Here is a 22,438-nt window from a genome sequence, read left to right as displayed (position 1 = left end):
TTTTTATCCCACAATTTCAAAAAAGTCTCACACAACTTCACAATCCCCCCTCCCCCCCACAAACAATTCCCTTTAACCATTTGACTACTTTTCATCATCAGATCACATTGGTGGCATGATTCTTTCCAAAGCCAGGAGGCACCTGGAATGTAACGTTAGTTTTGTGTAATTGTCACATTGATTCCTCTTTCTCCTAAACAACCGTTTTTTATTTTTGTTTTTTTAAAAGAAAATAAAACAAACCCCAAATTAAGAACATACAGGGCACAAACTCCAGGATAAGACACAATTACTAACAGACACGCGCACACACACACACACACACATCCACACAGACACACGCACACACACACAACCACCGACGCAGGTCCAGCGCCTCTAACTCCTACACCAAGATATAGACCATCAGCTTAAAAAATAAAACAACTAAAAAGAGAGAGAAAAAAAAAAAAAAAAAAAAAAAAAATCAAACAAACAAAACTAAACCAAAACCCAAAGTCGCCACCTTTTTCACACCTCTCATGTTGGAGACAACTTAGATCACGGCTGAAAACCCCCTTCTTTTAGCTTTTTGTTTTTGTGCTAAAAACCTGAACAGTATTTACAAAATCGTTGATAAAAATATTCCTCTGGTGACAGTTGTGGATAGAGGGATCCATTTGGGGCTAGGAACCTGCTGAAACAGAGGGGGAGAGAGAGAGAGAGAGAGAGAGATAGAGAGAGAGAGAGAGAGAGAGAGAGAGAGAGAGAGAGAGAGAGAGAGAGAGAGAGAGAGAGAGAGAGAGAGAGAGAGAGAGAGAGAGAGAGAGAGAGAGAGAGAGAGAGAGGGAGAGGGAGGGAGAGAGAGAGGGAAGGATAGGTTGACGGACGGATGGGGAAAGAGAAGAGAGTGGATGGATGGGCGGGGCGCTACTCAGCCTTAGTCTCCTCCTTCTCTTCCTCAGGCTCCGCCTCCGGAGTCTTCTCAACCTGCATGGTGACAAAAACAGACCAATCACAGGTCAGTACATGTTGCCAGCACCAATCAGAATTAACCACAGTGTTAAACATTTCTGTGATTATTAAGGCAGCACATTCACTAAAAGCACAAATTATATGTAACAGTTTAAGATTTTTTTGGGGTTTCAATAAATGTCCACCAGACCCTCTAAAGTTTCATTTTTTAAAATTAGCTTCACTGAAAATAGACATGAAGGGCAAAAATGCAAATGAACTAACGAGTTTCAATAATGGCCATTTACATTTATCATTTGTTTTTCCTCATTAGAGCTCTTGTAGAGCATCTTCATTGCACAAATGTCTGTTAGCCAGATAATCTGAATTCCAAATCAGCCAATCCAGTAAACCTCTGAAGATGTAATCAGTCTTAAGTCACCAGTACTAAGTAGTTTTGTTTTGTTTCTGGGTGGATCCCCATCCCAGAGTTTCTCATCCAGGCACAACGGGGAGTACCAGATGATGCACAACAGAAGTCCATAAGAACACTCTTCTCTACTTCTACCGGACAGCCTTCTGAGCATTCGTTTTGTGAGTTTGGCCCATGTAGTAAACATATGGTTGTCGGATAAGCAGAGACTGTATGATGGTAGGAAGGGAGAGAATGTGAGCAGCTTCTTTGGAAAGGAAAGGTAGGTGCTTTAAGCAATTTCTCCCAGTTTGTTAATTTTAATTTTATTTGTTGTGAGCCATGTTAGAATGCTTGGACCAACTATTCCTGTCAGTTGCCTGGCTAAAAATACTGCATTGTAAAAGACCCCCTAGCTTCAGTTCCAAAAGGACTTGATCATTATACCAGGTGAAAAGACAAACATGAACCTGCAGTGCAGGTGGACCACAGCGGTAAGGCTGGAAACACTTCAGCAGATCAATACAACACTGAGCTTCTCTCCAGGAGTCTTCACATGTCCACCTCATTAGCAGGTATAGCTTCAAAACTAAGCTACAACCTTTTACCGACTGGCTTAGAAGTACACGACTTATCAGGTTTGATTTTAGATTGAACTTAATATAAAAGTTTAAATATAGTTTCAACTGTAAATTCAACTGTAAAATCAACGGTGGTTGGTGTGGCGCAACAGATAACACCACTACCTGCCACAGAGTTACCACACCATGTGGGAGACTGGGGTTCGATTCCCGGGCTGGGTGACTATGCTGCGCTACACCAATAAGAGTCCTTGGGCAAGACTCCTAACACTACACTGACCCACCTCTGTAATATGAGTTACCTTGTAAGTCGCTCTGGATAAGAGCGTCAGCTAAATGCCATAAATGTAAATGTAAATGTAAATTTAGTGGTGATTATCTCCTGGAACTACTTTTGGGCTAATTTTAGATGAAAACATACAATGGTGTAAAGTGTTTAAAGAGAAAATTAGAAAATATGGTCAGAAAATAATATTGAAATGCTGAAATACTGTAAACACTGACAAGCCACAGGACTGCATGCTTTCATTTTTATAACTTCAATACATACCTAACCTTCTACAGTTTGGTACACCCTTACACCATTTTGAAAAACACGTATCAATTTGTAATCACACTCTTTCAGCCAATAAAACTGCTTTTTATAAGCATGTAAAAGACAAATTGATCCTAGACTAACATTCGTAAATGAAAATATTAATGAATACGAACCTTCAGACCCGAAACATCTTACTTATACCCACGCCTTTTTCCTCTACATACTTTGGTTCTGTTTAATGAACAAGAACTACAATTACTTCCTTTTAAACTCCCTGCACATTTCTAATGTAAATGACCTTATTCCCACCACCAGTTATAATTTTGTTTTGAGAACATTTAACCAAATACTGAACGTTGTGTACATTTGTAAAAGCTTAGTATTTAATAGAAAAATAAAAAACCCACACATTGGTTTAATATCAGTAACAGCCAATGCTGAGGTTTTAGGATTATTACTAGAAAGCTCTGTCATCTTGGTATCTAGGTATTATGCCTACATGTATAAATACAACATGAAAGGCACATTACGCTTGTAAGATGTATGCTCTGTATGTACTGCGTGGCTATATTCTGCTTTTTGCATTCCCGTGAAAAAAAATTCATAGGACCACAAGAACATTGTTTTCAGACTTTTAGTGCTTTGAAGTGAAGTTTGAATTCACTTGCCCCCTTGTCTGGGGAAAAATAAGGTAAAGGGAGCCACTCTAAAAACAGAAGTAAACAAATGCATCAGTCTAAAGATGTTGTTTCAGCTGTACTGACAATCTATGATGATAAAGTATCTTACAAAATTTTATAAGCATTGAAGTCTAACCTGCCCCCCCCCCCCTTAAAAAAAATATTGTAAGAAACTTCTCCCAAAAATTGGAAATCTTGATCTGGTTTCCATATATACATACCTCGTTAGTCTTGGTCTCTCCGTTTTCTGACTGGTTCTCTTCCTTGGCCTCCTCAGCCTTTGCCTTCGACTTCTTGTCCTTTCTTTCTTTCTTTTTTTTTTCGTTTCACTTCTTTCTCTTTCTATCAGAGAGACAGACACACGAAAAACAAACGTTGAATCATTAAGGAGGAATGAATTGTGCAGGTTATGATAAGGGCTGCATTGATACCTGCTTATTAAGTGTGTAATGATTTCAATACACTATTAAAGTAATCACAATCACTAAAATTCCAACTAATAATTGTACCAAACATGACAATATGTGCATCATTACATTCATTCTCTATTTGCACTAAAAATTAGTATTTAGGCTTTTATTTTATTTTTTTTTTACTTACTGTTTAGTACCTGAACGTGTTGTAATTGCACAGTTGCACTTATGATACATATAACATATGTTTTAAGGCAATGTGTACATAATTATTAGACATTTTACTGCAACGTATTGAGGAAATGCACGGTGTGTGGTACAAGTGTACTTACTGTATTATAATTTAGATACTGTACTACAAGGTCTTGCACTGTTCAATTGCTATATTGTAACTTATCATACTGTATGTTTGTCACGTTTAACTGCAGTGCTGTGTATTTACAGTGCAGTCGTTTGTTATTGTCAATTGTTAACGCCATTGTTCTTTAGTACAATAAACTACACTGTTGTGTTTAACTGCATTATGCGTTCTTATGTACTTGTACTATAATTCAGCATATTCTACTGAACTGCATGTGTGTAATTTGACTGCAATTTAGTGGATTCTGTAGCAATGTTTGTTTACTGTATTATAATTTAATGCACTTTTTGGCACTATTGTATGGAAATGGACTGCAGTAAAGGTATTGTGTGCACAGTACTTGCATTATGAAGTCTTGTGTACTTACTGTACTGTCATTTAGTATACTGCACTCCAAAGCCTTGTGTAATTACACAATGTGTACCAACTGCATTGTAATCTGGTGCATGGTACTGTTCCGTTTATTTGCACCATTGTGTGCATCTTGTACGGTCATTTGGTGTATTCTAATTCTGTACTATTATAATTTATTTAACTGTCATCTTGTTAAATAGCACAATATCTACTCTATGTTCCGCTCTGTAAACTGTGTGGTTCTGTAAACACTGGACGTGTCTTGTGCCATTACACAGGGACCCTGGGGCAGTGTTATTTTCACCGTATATTGTAAATTGTAAAACTGTATATTGTAAATGACAAGGTTCTTTTTGATGTTTGTCTTCTTACCTTGGGTGTTTTCTTGGGTTTGGGTTCAGGTTTGGGAGGAGCTGGTTTCTATAGGCAACAAACAAAAGCAATTCATTCAACCATCAAAAAGGGGTTACTGCATCACTAGCAGAGAAACCACGGCATATCAAAGCAATCGCTTTGCAAAGAAGATCCATCTCGTCCTATCCAATACTGCTGGAAAGAGGGAATGGTGGCCATATTGTTTTCATTAGTCCTGAGCTGTAATGTGTTCCTGCTGATGTCCTGTTTTACAACAACTGATGCACAATAATCTGGACAGGAATCAACAGGTTGAGTGGTGCTTTGTTTTCATTCCACCGATAGACCTTAGACTTAGTCTTTATAAGTTTTATAGGTGTACAAATGCACTGTACTGTAAAACAACTAAGTACACCGTTGATTGTTATGAATAAGAGAAATATTTAATTAAATAGTTTAAAAGAGTTTGTTTTAAAAATGTATTTTTTTTTAGCAAACAAATAAAATAATCCAATAATGCAAACCTTGCACAATGCCAACCACTACTAAATAGTTTACTTTAAGTAGTAAGTGTAGTTTAAGCTGTAATAAGTGTGTTCAGTGAAGTTTTAAAAACAATATCCCAAATTGTACCAAAAACATGAATTATATACCATTCTACTGTTCCTGGATTAGCATTCCTCAAGTCCAGCCCCTCAAGGCACAGTTTAGTGCTCTAACACAGTCTTTATCAAGCCATTAATGTGCTAAAACAACACTTACATGAGCAGTGAGAGGGAACATAAAGGCTGGCATTGGTGAAACACATTTCTATACGAAATAACCTGGCCACTAACCTGCCCCTGCCAAAGCGGAGTTTCAGCAAAATGTACAAAATGGTCTTAGTAATAACAGCACATTGTGTGTAGGTACATGTATAGAAAGGCAGTGTAAAAAACAAACAAAAAAACAAAAAAAAAAAACAGGAGGGAAATGAATGAAGAACAGAGAGAGAGAGAGAGAGAGAGAGAGAGAGAGATAGATAGATACTTACTGCAGATAACCTGGCAGACCTTCTCTGAGGCTATGGGAGGGGGCAAAACACAAGCACACACAGGGACAAGGTGAGCATGTGTATAACCAAAAAAAAAACGTATTCTTCTCACAAATGATCCACAACCATGTTATTTTTTTAATCAGTTAAATTATTCAAAAATTCATCTTCAATGTTTAATTTTTACCTCCTCTTTGACCTCTCCATCAGTTCCCTGCAAATAAACAAACACACAATCACATTAGTCACGTTGTTTAGTTACTTTTTACATCACTTAGCCCAATGCTGAAAGTTACAAGAAATAATAATAATAATAATAAACACCAAACTCAAAATGTAACCCAGTTATTCTGCTCAATGTGCTTGAAATCACAGTACTGAAAGACATAGTGTTTCATTTGGAGAACTCTAGAGCTGTTTCTGCTCCGTTTACTGGCTGGAAAAGCAAAAGAGAAAGTTAGCTAGCTGTCTGGCTCAGGGTCGAGGGACTGTCCTGAACTAACCTTAATTCGAGCAGTATTTTAACCTCATCGTTTCTAACTCAACCACATCAACCTGTACTAATATGAAATGCACCAGGAGGCTCGTATATGCGCTACATTAAAGGGAATATTTAATAACCACAGGACAGAAGAGGGGGGGGGGGGGGGGGGGGGGGTCGTCGTGAGTAAGTCGTCTACAGTCAGGAACAAGTCGGGGACGCTCTCCTGATGTTAGCTAGCTACGTCCCAAACTCAACCCCACCAGGCTGAACTCCCGCGCTTTTGTTTACCGGGGAGGGCGTGTAATTCAAAACTTTCCTCCAAAGGCGGCCTATTCCTGCACGACCTGTTCGTTTCGGAGTCCAGCAGTATCTAGCCGGGTGTGTGGAAGTGCAGGTTTTTACGTGCACCCGATTCTGCACGGAGACATTTCGCGGCGGAGGCTCAACTCCTGTTCTCCAAGGGGGAGGGGCGCCCAATCACCGCGCCTCTTCGGTGCCATCTGGCGGCAAGAAGGCGCCATGGCACCCTGTCGTCCACGGCGAACAAAGAAAACATATTAAAATTGTTTATTAATGCTACGTCCTCCGAAGGACATCGTTACAATTTCGGGCATTGGGGTCGTCGCCGTATTTTTTCGCGACCCTTCGAGGGTCGTTCGCGCTCTATCGCGCTTACAATCCGCCGTTTTGTCGCGCAACTGCCTTCGAGATGGACAGGAGCGAGGGAAGTACAGCATGGCTGCGGCTACACGGGCATGGAGATTTCACTCCTGCCCACAGCCGAGCTTGAGAAAGCGCTGGCCAAGGAAAAAACCTCTCCCTATTCGCGCTGCCGTCGAGGAAAAATACGGCGATTTGCCAGAAAAATCTTAAAAATAACGACGCATCGATCTTCGCCATTAGATTCTAGAAAAGTCGACAGGATTTTTATAAAAAAAAACCCTCGTTGTCTCGAGGGCTTCCTAATTTCACGACTGATTTGTAAGGGACAAAAGTATATCCGCATGCCGTGCTCGGCTATTCTACATACCTTTCTCTTGGGCATGTTGAGTTTTGGATAATTTTCTCCTTCTACGCGAAACTAACAGGTTTAAAGATTCGGAGTTCACAGATGAGGGAGACTGTCGTCCGCTATGCACTAATTCTGTAGTAAACAGTGAAGCTGGGCTACATTAGAACCAGTGGTTGAATGGGGGGGAGGGGGTGCGACCAAGCTGTGATTGACGTCCGCCTTGGCCAATCCGAGGCGGCCTCTGCTCGCTGCAGAAGAGCCACTCCGAACTCGCGCTGCGTTTTACGCGCGAAATCCTGAGGAGGAGAAGGAGCGCGAGACCCGTCCAAACACCTCTCGACATTTTCTTTTAAAGGTGAAGAGAGGGAGACAGCGCGACGGCGAAGCTCTGCTCACAACAGGCGGATGGAGTCGACGTTTTAGTCTGTGAACGCACTAATCGCACGATGTAAAACTTTAGGTTGGCTCGAGTGTGGACAAAACGAAAAAAAGGAAACACACGTTCACCCCTGTGTGTTCCTGAAAGGAAGCCCGGTGAAATGTCATGTTGTCATCATGGCGGCCGCAGTTGTTGCCTAATAAACCGTCGGGGCACAGAGGGAAGCTCTGCCTCCTTTAGGGCCGTGTTAAAGGCGATTTCTGGCCTTCCGCAGACTAGCTTGATGTTTTCTCCTTAGTTTAAGTTGTAGATTTAAGACGAACAGGGGTGTCTATAAACATTTCGTCAGCAAAGTACTCTCTATTTATTTATTTATTTATTTATTTTATAGAGCCATGGAAACTCAAAGAACAACTAGGAGAGCCTACTTAGATAGTAATTTAATTTAATTTAATGGGTGCCATCCTAATCTAATTCTGTAGTTCACTGTTAGCTAACTCCACATGGAAACTCCTCTATTGACAATTAGCATTGTGTGTAATCTGTTATACAAATTTAAACATCTGGAGACTGTATAAAACCCAGTTCTGCTAAAAGTACAGCACAAAAAATATATGTACATGTATATGTTAATGGTTTACTTCATTTGAAAATCCTCCTGACTGGCGTTTTAAAGACAGGATAGATGCTTTAAAGTAAATAAACGTGTTAAAGTTGGTGAGTCACTTGTGACTTCTAACTAGTTTGGGTGTAACTCTGTTTTGGAAAATGCTGGGTACAAAAATGAGGGCAGGGCAAAAACAAATGGTTAAATAAAAGATAGGTTAAAAAAAACTATATTTAGCTGACTTTACATAGCGTCAACAACCGTTCATATGTGTTTCTCAGTAAAGATGTGGTTGGTGTGGCGCAACCGGTAACACCCCTACCGGCCAGTGAGATACCGCACCAAGTGGGTGACTGGGGTTTGATTTCCGGCCTGGGTGACTATGCTCCTAACATTACGTTGTCCCACTTCTGTAATATGAGTAACCTTGTAAGTCGCTCTGGATAAGCGCGTCAGCTAAATGCTGTAAATGTAAGATCCCAGGTAGTACAGAACGTGATTTGGTTTGATAATAACAAGAAAGGAAAGTCACATATCATTCAGTCACTGTGTTTCCAAAGAGAGTTATGGACATTACCAAACATTTGGCATAACATTTGATTGTATTTGGTCTCATTCAATGATCTGTAAATTACAATTTCCAATGACAACGTTCTCACATGCCACCATCTATTCATCTACACTACGGCTAATCGAGATGAATATAGTTAAGGTTGTAAAAAAGATGAGAGCTGTTAAACTTTTCTCCTCCCAGTTTCATTGCCAATTCCCTTGACTGAAAGGTGAATGTCTTCAGACTGCAGTTAATGCAATGTCACTAGAGTTACATCAGCTAACGGAGGCCCATTTTGCCTAGCATCGCGAGTGGTGGGGGGAGAGGGAGGGCCATTTTTACCCATACAAAGAGAGGGATATCAGATATGCTCTCCTGAACACACTGCCAAGATAAGTTACCTGGCATCTGTATGTTGGTCAGAAATAAAAATATCATGCTATTCTACATAATGGCACCTTTTTATGGACCAGTTTAAGTCATACCAGACTGGGTCAAAACTAGAAGGTTACATTGGTCCTAATAACCTGTTGTCAGAAAGCACTTGCCCACTGCATTCACCTGCGGTCAGTTTAGCAACTTGATTACTTCAGCAAACACACAACTACAGAACTGTTCTTAATGATCCAATTAAAGATGTTTAACAGTATACCCATTCAAGAAGTGTTGGGGACCAAATCGAGCTTGTCATAAGGCCTCGGTGCAGTCATTTCCACAGCGTCCCTGGTGTGAGTTACACCCTCGTCGTGTTCACGTTTGAGAACAATGGGGTCAGATTTATTTGGAGCTCCTTTAACCATTTCACCTTTTTAGAAGTGCCCTGTACTCTAAATCACAGTTAAATAAAGCACCCCCTCTCTTTCCGCTCTGCTGCAAATGTGTGTGTGTTTTTCACACTGACTGAGGTGTGTGCATAGGAGTGTGTGTGTGAGAGAGTGAGTGAGTGAGGCCTTTCTTTTTCTCAGTTCTGCTTTAAACTCCATAAGTAGACGGTGTGCATGCTGGGGTGTGTGTATGTGTGTGCGTGTGCGTTTATGTGTACAGCCAATCTGCTCGTGCTTCCTCTTTATCTACACGGGCTGGAGCAGAGAAGCGTTCGTCTGACAGAGTGTGTGAGTTTGTATTTGTGAAACAGCAGAAGTGGACATCGAGGATAGACAGATGTGCAGACTGAATAAACCGTCTGATGGTGACCGAGCTGACTGAATGAAGACGAGTACTAATTATTTGTGAGCAGCAGAACTTCACAACCCAGTCTGGTCTCTTCAAAGCTGGTAGGCCCTACTCTCTTTCTCTCTAGTCTGAACTCCAAGCATGAGTATTCATTACTAAGCTAGATTCCAGTGTGTATACACTGTGTAGGCTTATAGAGTAGACCCTGTCGCTTGCAATTACATGTGTTATTGCATAACAGCTATTGACAACCTGCTACCTCGTCTAACTGCACTTCCACTCGACTGGCTGGTTTATCTATAAATTGATCAATTGACAGCAGGAATAGTTCAGGGCTTAGCGACTGAAAGTGAACTGAAAGTGTAGTGAAAGTGTTCAGACCATCCTAATTATCATACAGTTCATAATTATTCATTTAGTTTCCCAATGTTTTTGGAGAAAAGTTCACGCAGATAGTTGTTTAGTAGGGTAGTTGTTTAGTGTCACCTAAACATTCTGAAGTTCAGTAAATACATCATCAAAGATCAGCTTAAAATTGCACTGAAATGTAACCATGTTCAAAGTTTCTAGCTTTTATGAAGCAATTATTTGTCAATACTGATGTGATTACAATGCCTATGTGCATCCATATTTATAATGAAACTGCTTTAAGCTCTACTAATCTTGCAATAAACCCCCAGCCATTGCCAAAAGAGGCACAGACGTAGACAAATTCTTCTTTTTGTTTCTGAGATTTGAGCTTCTTGGGCTTTGGTTTCTCTGTAAACGGTGCACTCTTAAAATAATCTGGTGTGGTTATGAAATGACAGAACACTGTCCTGGTGCTTACTCACTCTCTTTCATGCAGTAAACTTACAATGATTTTTCACGGTTACAGAAAATAAGGAAGTTAACGACATTCTTCAACGTTCTTTGAACGTCATAAGACGTCTTTAGATTACCATAGTGCTAACTGGACACACTTTTAATAGATTTCATGAAACTTTGTCTTTGTGGGTTTTGACTTGAGTCTGTTCCTGAGTCCAGAGTTCCAAGTCAAGTCTCATGTCTCTAGGGTGCAAGTCCAAATTGAGTTTTGAGCTGTTACTATCTGCTGGCAAACGTAAACCTTTCAGGTTCAATACAACTTCAAATAACAAGCTTTTATTATATAAAGCTTTCAGGCTGTAGCTTTTATATTAGGATGACCATATGTTGGTTTTCAATAAATAGGACACTGACACACAAAACCAATACATAACCTTAATAGCCTAGATTTGGACAAATCAACTTCTTTCAGTTTTTATTTGGCAGTTCTCATGACCATATTAAAAAAAACATAAATAAAAGAACCAGTCAGCTTAAAAAAAAATTCTGGACACTTTTCAGTACTTTTGGTTTGTTAATCTGATTATTGATTTGGAGATTTCAGAATATTTGGTCCATTTTATGACTTTTTTTTGTATTTACTTGCTGTCCTAAAACCTTACATAACTGACATCATTTGAATCTGACAGTTGTTCTTTATAATGACAAATCGCTAGTTCGAATCCCAGTCATGCTGCTAGCCATCAGCAGCCGGGACAGCATAATTGGCCTTGCTCTCTCCAGGGTGAGTAGACGGCGCTTTCTCCCTACATCACTCCAGTGCAATGCTTGCCGGCACTGGCATCTGCTGGCCAATGCATCAGAGTCAGGTACACAGCACTTTCTTCCGAGCACGTTGGCTGCCCGGTGACCTTTTAGGCTCAATCACCATCTTCTCTCTTTCTCTCTCTCTCTCGAAAGCAGTTTGACCACTGGTTGTGTAGATGCAGGTACATATAGAGCAGTTATTGGGATTTACAGAAAAGTTAAAGATTAAGGGTTTGGCAAAATTGCTAATCAGAGTTTTTTTATTTTTAAAAGTAATTGGATCTGTAACTTCCGTGTAGTCTCAGCTTGAGCATTTAATAACTTTAGCTAAACTAGGTATTGTGATGCTGTAACTGCATTTTAAACACTTGCTGCATGTGGCTGGTATAATACGCCACACAGGCATCAGCAGTGCAAAAATGGAGTGGTTACCACTTCCAAAGATATGCTGCTCTCATTGGATAATAATGTATTAAATGTATACACCCCCCCTCTTTACCCCAAGTGTAGCCAACCAGCCAAGACTTGATTGGAGTCTGAAGTTTGCTCCTTTAACAGAAGCTAATACTCATATGTTAATCTAACCACAGGCATAAATTTTCAGTACTACAATTCCAATAGGGGACTCACTTTCAACTGGACACTGTGTTTGTCTTATCGTTTAGAGGGATTTTTCTCCTGGACCTGCAGGGCTGCAGTTTAGGTAGAGACTGGCCTCTCGGGTGCAGTGATTTCTGATTGGGTGTGTAAAGTCATACGGCTCACTATAACCTCAACACTGCAGTGGGATTTTGGGGAAAGGGGGTGGTGTGTTTCAAACACAAGTCAGTCATTTCCTTTCAGCAAATAGAAAAAATAAATCACAGAGATGTGACAATGTGGGAGGTATTTTTCTTTATATGTGGTGTGTGCAACCAATCAGAATTGGCCCACTCAGTTCCGCAGTGAGGTAGCACCAGATCTTGATGCTTTGGATGAAATCCTGACAGCTAGGCATAAATAAATAGTGGATACAATCCTATTTATCCAACCTTTTCCCTTACTTTCCTTAGGCAAGACATGTTTGGTGTCTTATATAATTTCACACTGGAGCTACAAGGCTACTAGGCTAAGCAACAAGCAAAGGATGTGCATACCCCACCATTTAGCATAGTGCTAACTGCATGCCTCACACGCTGGTCTTAAACTGTGTGGAGCTGCAACACATAATCTCAAATAGACTTGCTTGCAGTGCTATGAAAAGCCATTTTAGCCTCCATTTTTGCATATTTGTCACACAAAAGAGTTTTATATCCTCATGCAAAAAAAAAAAAAAAAAAATTAAACCAATGTAAAAAATGAATTCCCTCTTAAACCTAAAAATGGACAAATGAAAGTTATAGACCGGGGCTGGTAGTACTCAAGCTTATGTGTGTATGGTTCAATATTTAGTCATTTTCAATCGACTGTGATCAGTTACCACAAGACTTATTACAACATTTTAACTGCTGTTTGGCCATGTGTCACTGAAATAAAATAAATAAACTGTTCATTAAAAAAAGCTTCTGCTCAAAAGCCTGCAGGCAATCAGAAGTGTGTTTGAATTCGGCTTTATCACACACAAGACCAAAATGTTGAAGTGTGTGTTTGTGTGTGGATAAGTATGAGCATGCTTGTGTTTGTATCGTCAGGTCTGTCAAGTATTTGGACAGTGACACTGTTTTTGTAATTTCGTCTCTTTAAACCACAAAAGATTTTAACTGAAGCAGCATGTGATTGAAGTGCAGATTTAATTCAATGGGTTCAACAGTAACATTGCATGAACCATTTAGGAATTATAGCCACTTTACAGATACATAGTACTGTCTGAAGTCTGGAAGTTTTCTTTGTTGAGTCACTGCTTGTTTGTGGGTCTTTCTTCCTTAAGTTATGTCTTTAGTAAGTAAAAACTGGTTAGATGACTGACTCGACTGCTTTAGAACATTACATTTCTTTGTCTTAAGAAACCTTTTTGTGGTTTGTTTCAGGTCATTATTCATCCACATTGAGAAGCACCGTCCTATCAGTTTTGCAGCATTTGACTGAATCTGAGCCTGATAATAGCTCTGTACGCTTCAGAATTCATACTGCTACTTTTATCAACAGCCACATTATCAGTAAACACCAGTGGCCCAGTTTCACAATTGATCCTGCTTTCATCTGTTAAGAGAAGTTTTTTAAAGAACTGATCAAGCTTTTTAAATGGTTCTGTCAGTGTAATCTGAAATTCCTGTTGCATCTGGAGGTGAACATGCTGTATTTACTTTCATGAAGGCATCTTTTGATTGGAGACTGACATTTATACGCCTACTTCCTCTAGAGTGTTCTTGACTTGACTAGATGATGTCTTATTCACTGATATTCTGTGTCTTCCATTTTTTTGGTGTTGCTGAGCTTGCTGGTGCATTCCTTCTACTCTGACTATGTATAGAATTGCTGTAAATTCTGTAAATTCATGTGTGAATTTGTGTGTGTGTTTTTCCCTTTAGATTACCATCATGCTTGGTGAAGCTTTCCTCCACGTTCTGAACTACACACAGGAAAGCCCTGAACACACTGCTCTCCGGGACCAGAACACACACTCACGCACTGCACCTCCACCTGAAACCACCATGACTCATATGACCTCTAAATCACCCCTGACGCCACGGGCCATGAGAGGTGAGCATTATGGGTAATGGAGAAATGGCTAAAATGAAAGGAATACTCTGTTGCTCTTCAATCCAGTCTCTTTCTGCTGTGTCTGCTGTTGTTGTTTACTATGGACAACAATTATGTTGCATTTCCCTGCACTTAACAAATAACAGTAAACAAGTTGACTTATTAACACATTTTTGATTGAGTTAACAGTCTATAATAATGTTGGAATCCACTTAAACAAGTCTAAAACTAACTCTATGATGTTTGACATAAATATGTTGGCTTCGGCATGCAGTTAAACATGGTTAAACTAAATAACTAGCATATGCAATTTCCTCTAAAATATGTTTCTTCTTCCTTGCTAGCTAGTCGGCCTGAAGGCAGAGAGAAGCCCGGGCTTCACCTAACTTCAGCACCTAGCAAGGCCCTCACCATCCCCAGCTACAGTGTGGAGGAACACTGGGGCATGGAGCTCTACGTCTCTGGGAGTTGCCCAAGCTTTTACAAGGCCTACCCTGATCTGCAGTTGGCAGGGGACACCCTCAGGGGTCCTCACCAGCCACATAACCCAGTACACCTCATGTCTCAATCCCATGGTCCATTCCTGCAATCCCAGGACCTTGGGTCCCTCGAGGTCATAGAGGAAACTGGAAAGGAAGCTGATTCCCAGGCTAAGCCTGATGAGGGCTACCTGGTGATTGAGAGCATGAAAGGCCCAGATTCAGAGCCCAGGCTAACCAACTCAATGCTAAATGGCTATCTGGAGAACCAGCTGATGGAGGTGTATCGCCAGCACATGCAAGACAGCCTGGCGCGGTGTGCCTCTTCCTCGCTAACAGTTAGTGTTGTTCCAACACTTGTCCCTGCCAACATCCGCACATCCGACAACCAGATGACCAGTCAGGGAGACAGAATGGACTTGAGCTCCTCTCACAGCAGTGTACGATACCTGAGCACCTGTTCAGCCCCGCCCACTTCTCACTTTAGTTCACCTGTGCTGCGGATTTCGTATCCTCAGGAGCCAAAATCCTAAACACACTCACATCCAGCACTGAACTAGCTTCAGAAATCAGTGCAAAATTCACATTGATTGACTGCTTCTCCTAACATTTTTCAGGAATGCACCTGTATATGTTCAAAATTATCCAGACAGCCCTTCAAACAAGTGAATTCAGCTATTTTAAGGTGCACACATTGCTCACATAGTTGTTAAGTTGCGCTCACACAGTTGAGCACAGCATCTGCACATGAGCCTAAGGTGACCGTGTCCAATGCCAAGCATAGGCTGGAGGGACATATAAAGCGCCCAGGGCTGTAGAACAGCATTTTCTGCAATGAGCTCCATCCAATACCCTTTGGGATGAGTTGAAGTTACAGAACTACTCATCCAACAACAGTACCTGACCTCACTAATGCTAGTTTAAAACCTTCCTGGAAGAGCAGAGGCTCTTACAGAAGCAATGGGGGACAAACCACTTCTTCTTGTATGTCTTCTTCTCCATCTTGGCAGGTTTCATGAGAAAGACATGATCACAACTGAAAGGACAAGCTAGCACAAGGACTATAATGTTAGAGTCTCCTCCTTGAGCATTGTCATAGCATTGGAGTAATACTGTCAGAACCCCTGTTGTATGTCCATCACTTGTTTTGATGTGGGGTTTTTTAATGTATTGTTTTGCTATAATCTTATATAAGTTATTGCAAATTGGGTATCCAGTATCCAGTGACTACTGATTTGATTTTGGTGTTTGACATTGATGATGTGGTATTGCTTTTCCTCCATACTCTCCATCTCTAAAAATGCTGGATTATCTGCTACCCAAATACTGGGATGAGCCTGTTGGGTCATTGCAAGGGCACAGAATTGGGTATCCAATGTCCAGCGACTACTGATTTGTCTCTAGCGTCAGAAATTAAAATACAACGGTCTGTCAGGATCGAGTCAATGTATTTGGTATGCAAACAGTTAAGTTAACAGATCTCTTCTCTACAATGGCCTCTTCATTAGCCTCTACAATAGCTAACTAATGCAAGCTAACTCACTGAGGCCATCACTTATCTGTTCACACTTGTCTCAATTTGTCTTATCATGCCAAAGAATCCATTTGTAGCATGCCACATAGTCTGTTTGAATCTGAACTGAAGTGTGTGACAACTTCGGCAAGCAGTATGCTAACGAATAGCTATAGCCATAGTCCTGGCATAAAAGACCAGTCCAGCACAGATGTTATACACCAGCTTTTAATACAGAAACCCTACAATTTACTTCTTTAATATTTGCCTTGAGAAGGTTCTACTAGCTTTCACTAAGTGAGCCAGGCTGTGCTAACGCTGCGGTACTGTTGTCCAGCAGGGGGCTGCACTGTTGGACGAGGCCCGTAGCTAACTCAAGAATGCTAACCTTTATTATACTACAGTGCACTAAAGTGTACTTGTCGACACACAGTTTAACCCTGCAGAAGAAAAGTGGCCAATGAATCCCGTCTCCCTAACCCACATGGCTTACAAGATTGGCTTTGCAGTTTTTTGTGAGAGGCTGTGATTGTAAGAAGCACCAAAGCTGGGTTATTTCCACAGTGCTGAGTAGTTTTGGAGCTGGAGAACAGGAGTCACGACTGACAGAAATTAAATATAGATGTTTTAATACTGACTATTACATGAACTTTTAGGCCTCCTGTCAGACCTAAGTAGTTCATTCTATTAAGAAATGTAAGACTATACATAATGTTAAAATAAAAATTAAAAAATAAAAAAACAACTGAATCAAACAGGAAAGTAATTTGTGGTCAGTCAAAGTAAACATATATTGGAGTAACTCTTATGACCCAGCCTGTTGGGTTATTTATATAGGAATCAGATGCTGGGTCCGAACCCAGCATGTGTACTATGTTTTAATGACCCATTTCTGTGCTGTGGGGAAAAAAACCCAAATCATTGTTTTTCCTCAACATTTGTATTTGTGTTGAAACTGTGTTGAAACTGTGTCCCAACTCCAAATTAAAGAGATTTGGATGTCAGAATGATTTTCTGTGGTATTGTCTATAACACAGAGACAGAGTAAATCAAAGCTAATATATAAAACTTTAGCTGAAATATAGGCTATGCTATGGTAGTAAGCCATATGTTCTCCCAATGTGGTGTATATTTTAAATTCTCTGGTATTGCACTTATTAAAATCAGCTGAGCAAATTGCTAACACGATAACTATAAAAAACTATACAGATTTATTCAGGGAATGTTTTTGACTGTATGGTGTTACAAGCAGACTGTCTATATCTGTTCATAAAGCTTCACATATCAGTGTTTAAGCCAGAACTTAAATGCTAATACTAACAATACATAGGTTAGTCGGAGGAACAGCAGAAGTTAATAAAAGGCCTGAGTCACATGACTGTAACTGTAGATTTTTTCAGCAGATTACAAACGGTACAGGGAAAGTAATGGGGCTACATTGTGTGATGTAGGCCAGGGCTTTTCAACCTATATATGCTGCAGCCCAGTGTGCCGTGGCGGTAAGGCTTGGAGGCTGTTGGCCATCTTTTGAGTAGCTACAACAATGTAGAAGTTTGGTAGTCAACTTAATTCTGTGTATTGTAATTTCAGTGTTGCACAATGCTAAGCGCACGGTCGCATGGATGTAGCAATGTTCATATGCTGACTCTTTGACATGACATGTCTTCAGAGGTTCTATGCTAGGGATCATCCAACATCCTGACCTCGCTAACGCTCTTGTTACTGAATGTACAAATTACTAACACTACAACTAGTTTTTGAGTGTGTAGTATATGTGTAGATAACAATGTGTAAAAAGTGAATATACTCAAAATTCCACGATAGAGACTCAGAACCGGTTGGCTTTTGGCTGTGGTTGCAATAGACACCATTGTCACACATTGAAATGCTGGTTGGTGTGGTGCAACAGATAACACCAGTACCTGCCATTGAGCTACTACACCATGTGGGAGACTGGGGTTTGATTCCCAGTCTGGGTGACTATCCTGCACTACAGCAATAAGAGTCCTTGGGCAAGACTCCTAACACTACATTGGCCCACCTCTGTAATATGAGTAACCTTGTAAGTTGCTCTGGACAAGGCTGTCAGCTAATGACCATAAATGGAAATGCGAAATGGAAAAGGGAGGAGCTAAGAAAAAAACGGCAGATAATGATATAGTGCAGCTGCTATGGTGGCTGGAGAACTTGTAGTGACACATATTGGCAGAGCAATACTAACTTCCTGTTAGTACAAAACAGGTTAGTGTGTTCATATTTTGCCTACTAACATGCTAAACTTGCAATATTAAGATTAGCATAAGGGATTACCCTTATAGTGTTAGTGTGTAGCACACAAGTGGGATGCAACAAATAAAAAGAGCAGGCGTCCCAATACTTATTTTCCACACAGTGTGTATGTACCTGTGTCTACAAGCAAATGTGTCGATCAAACTGCTTCTTAGATAGAGAGCTGGAGATTGACCGCTGCCTAAAAATGATTAAACACAACAGTAAACCCTGTGGCTTGGTCTCGAGGGAACCGACTGGATCAAATATTCTGAACATCTCAACTCAATAATCAGATCGATCACACACACAGTCACAGCCTGTCATGAACACCAGGATTCTTTAAAAATTCCAACTGACCTTTTATATATTTTTTTGTTGGCATGAAACATTAAAAATGGTATGTCAACGATAACAATCAATAATAAATGTATCATTTTTTAATTATTTAAATCATTTTATTACTAGAATAAATAAAACACACAAAAACACTTCATGGTCCTACAATTTAGGCCCACCTAAAGCCCCCAAAGCCCCCAGTGTGTCAATGTCCCATTGTCCTCTTTTTTGAAAACCAAACCCTGCTTGTCTAGCAGGGACAAACCTACACCTACTTCCACCACCACCTTTTTTTCAGTCACGTCTTCTTTAATCAGAGCGTGCTGCAGCAAAAGAGGAACCGAAGTCACAGTGGCATGACTGGACTGCATGACTGCATGAAATGAACAGTAGATTCAGGCTCTTTTGACTTCTTACTTCATCCGTTCTGAAACATTTCAACACATCCTGAACAGCGAGGCAATCGTCAGCCCTCAGTAGAAGGCCTACACGTGAGGGTCTCTAGGTTGCTTCACTCTGTATACTGTTACAGAACTGACTTTGATTAGCGCTGCCACCTGCCGGTCAATGTGAGACACTGCAGCCAGAAAACAGCATGACTGTTCGCCCCCTGCTGGCCATGTGGGAGACCGCACTCAATGTCACCACATCAGATTACGCCACGCTGCCAATGTCATTGCTCTTCCCAACGTTACAGACTGATGTGAAGCTGCGAGGCTGAAGGCATTCATCTCGAGCATAAGCGCCCCACAGCATGTCTAATAATCTACAGCACGGTGTATTAACTGAAAGCAGAGGAGCAGGAAAATGCAGCTCCTGTATTTTGATCTCTTTAATGAAACACTGATCCAGTGATGCTGGCTGATTCCAGAGTGCCGGGGGCTACTGTGTCATGACGTGTTGCCAACGTCACAGGAGGGGGTGCGCGCACACACACACACACACACACACACACACACGACAGTGTATAGGTTAATTTATAATGTGTATGTGGCCTGTGGGTGTGGGTGTGGGTGTGGGTGTGTAAGCCATAGACAATAATAGAAGTTCTGCATGCAGTGGTTTCCAGTAGTTATTATTATTGTGTGTGTGTGTGTGTGTGTGTATATGTGTTGTAAAGTACATGTACTGTATATTTGTTTTATATTCTTTAGTGGTGTATCTATATGTGTGTGTGAGTGTGTGTGTGTGTGGATGCTGACACTTTGGCAACACTTGTCAAACCCTGGGCACTTACACACAGGATTAACAATGTGTGTGTGTGTGTGTGTGTGTGTGTGACAGAGAGAGAAAGAGGGAGAGAGAGAGACCAGTGCCAGAGGCTACTTCACACCCTTGTAACCACTCAGTGGGCATCTAAACAGGCGCTTTAGCCTTGCAGTATGAAATCAGACATAACACCAGATGGAGCTGCTCACACACACACACACATACAGGTACACACAGGGCAGACACACACAGACTCCTTGGAAATATCCCAGTGTCCATTATCTCTCCAAACTGTGAGGGTTTCAGAGTCACACTGAACACGAGAAGAATACAGAGAGAGAGAGAGAGAGAGAGAGAGAGAGAGAGCTTTTATTCTAAAGTGGCTCTTCCACAATCTCTCTCTCTCTCTCTCTCTCTCTCTCTCTACTCTCCCTGCTTTCTCTCTATACTCTCTGCCCTCTCTTTGCTTTCCCTCTGTATTAAATATCTACATTTTCTCTCTTTCTATTCTCTCTCTCTCTCTCTCTCTCTCTCTCACTCTATAGCATTCTTATTAAAAAACAATAATAACAGTAATGTGACAATATTAACAGTCATATGAGAATATGTATGAATTAAATATATAATGATATATAAATAAAATGTGTAGAAATAATATATATTATATACATGTATATATACTCTATATATGTATATAATTAAAACAAAGGCATTTAAAATCAGGGCAACACACACAATTAGGTGTGTATACTGTGTTTGGGTCACTCACTGTCCCTCATGTCCCTCGATTCAAGTAAACTTTGGTTAAGTCTCACTCATCTCATCTCTCTGTCTCTCTCTCTGCTCGCTCTGCCTGCTCTCTCTTTACTCTCTCTCTGCTCTCACTCTCTATGCTCTCTGCCTGCACTCTCTTTACTCTCTCTCTGCTCTCACTCTCTATGCTCTCTGCCTGCACTCTCTTTACTCTCTCTCTGCTCTCACTCTCTATGCTCTCTGCCTGCACTCTCTTTACTCCCTTTGCTTTCTCTCTCTATCCTTTCTCTGCTCTCTCTACTCTCTCTCTGCTCGTTCTCCCTACTCTTTCCCTGCGCTCTCTCTACTTTCTCCCTGCTCTCACTCTCTGCTCTCTCTCTACTTTGTCTCTGCTCCCTCTCTCCTCTCTATTCTCTCTCTGTGTTGGTGTGGCGCAGCAGATAACACCACTACCTGCCAGTGAGCTACTGCACCACAAAGGAGACTGGGGTTCGATTCCCGGTCTGGGTGACTATGCTGTGCTACACCAATAAGAGTCCTTGGGCAGGACTCCTAACACTACACTGGCCCTCCTCTGTAATACCAGTAACCATGTAAGTCGCTCTGGATAAGAGCGTCAGCTAAAGGCCATAGATAAATGTAAATGTATACTCTTTCTCTCTCTCTACTTGCTCTTTTTTAATCTTTCTGTCCATTCTCTCTTTTTGTCCTCGTTTTCTTCACTTAGTCTCTTTCGGTCTCACTCTCCCAATCTTCTTTCTCACTCTCTCTCCCCCCCCAACACACACACACACATCCCTCTCTGTGTTATCTCTGTTATGGTGTGACCTGCTTTTCACAGATCCTTCAGCTGTCTGAGTGTGAATGTGGCAGTGGTGACGTCAGCACAAATAAATTAACAAATCATATCATATAATATAATAAATAAACAAAAATCTGATGAAGCTCAAACTGAAACTCTTCATCACAAGACCTCAGAAAGAGAAAGAGAAAGAGAGAGAGAGAGAGAGAGAAAGAGAGAGAGAGAGAGAAAGGGAGAGAGAGAGAGAGGGAGAGAGAGAGAGAAAGAGAGAGAGAGAGAGAGAGAGAGAGAAAGAGAGAGGAAGAGAGAGAGAGAGAGAGAGAAAGAGAGAGGAAGAGAGAGAGACAAAAAGCGAGAGTGACAGACTGAGAAATAGACAAAGAGAGAGACAGACAGAGATAGACGAGAGACAGAATGTGAGAAAGAGACAGACAGAGAGGGAGAGAGAGAGAGAGAGAGAGAGAGAGAGAGAGAGAGGGTATGCAGTTTTGTAAAACTCTCAGTGTGTAATTTGTAACTCTAGTATTATCCATAACATGCTGAATCCATAACAGTACTATATAACGAGAGAGAGGCCGAATGTGTGTATGTGTATGCAAATGTGTGTGTGTGTGTGTGTGTGTGTGTGTGTGTTTATGTTCCTGAACACAACCTGTGTATGTTCCTCCTTTATGGCTGGTGTCAAAGCGCGCGTGCTGCGTTAGCCTCGCGCGATACTGCAGCGATACTGTTATACTGTGTGTGTGTGTGTGTGTGTGTGTGTGTGTGTGTGTGTGTGTGTGTTGGGGGGGGGGTTCTGCTCTCTTTCGTCTTGCTCTTTAACAGTGTGTGGATGTGTTGGGGGGGGCGTGAAGGGGGCGGGGCTGAGCTGAGCTGTGCGCAGGCGCGCGCGTGCGTGTCTCTCCGTCGCAGTCC

General features: G+C 41.1%; 2 protein-coding genes across 2 annotated transcripts; one reads left to right on the top strand and one right to left on the bottom strand.

Moving 5' to 3' along the window:
- Positions 1-7,337, bottom strand: hmgn7 (high mobility group nucleosomal binding domain 7). Its single transcript, XM_072676581.1, is given in 6 exon segments — positions 1-969; positions 3,366-3,476; positions 4,645-4,692; positions 5,660-5,689; positions 5,847-5,873; positions 7,174-7,337. Coding segments are annotated over 6 exon segments (291 nt in total). The 5' UTR covers positions 7,189-7,337; the 3' UTR covers positions 1-909.
- Positions 7,338-9,055: 1,718 nt separating this feature from the next.
- On the top strand, positions 9,056-17,155 carry LOC140574453 (uncharacterized). The gene is made up of 3 exons (XM_072694292.1): positions 9,056-9,968; positions 13,989-14,160; positions 14,505-17,155. The coding sequence occupies exons 2-3, from the start codon at positions 13,998-14,000 to the stop codon at positions 15,170-15,172; spliced, it is 831 nt and encodes a 276-aa protein (XP_072550393.1). The 5' UTR covers positions 9,056-9,968; positions 13,989-13,997; the 3' UTR covers positions 15,173-17,155.
- The last annotated feature ends 5,283 nt before the right edge of the window (positions 17,156-22,438 follow it).

Source organism: Salminus brasiliensis, chromosome 1 (genome assembly GCF_030463535.1).
Source record: "Salminus brasiliensis chromosome 1, fSalBra1.hap2, whole genome shotgun sequence".
Lineage (NCBI taxonomy): Eukaryota > Metazoa > Chordata > Actinopteri > Characiformes > Bryconidae > Salminus > Salminus brasiliensis.
The sequence above is the reverse complement of the archived record's forward strand: the minus strand, read 5'-3'. Positions and strand labels throughout refer to the sequence as shown.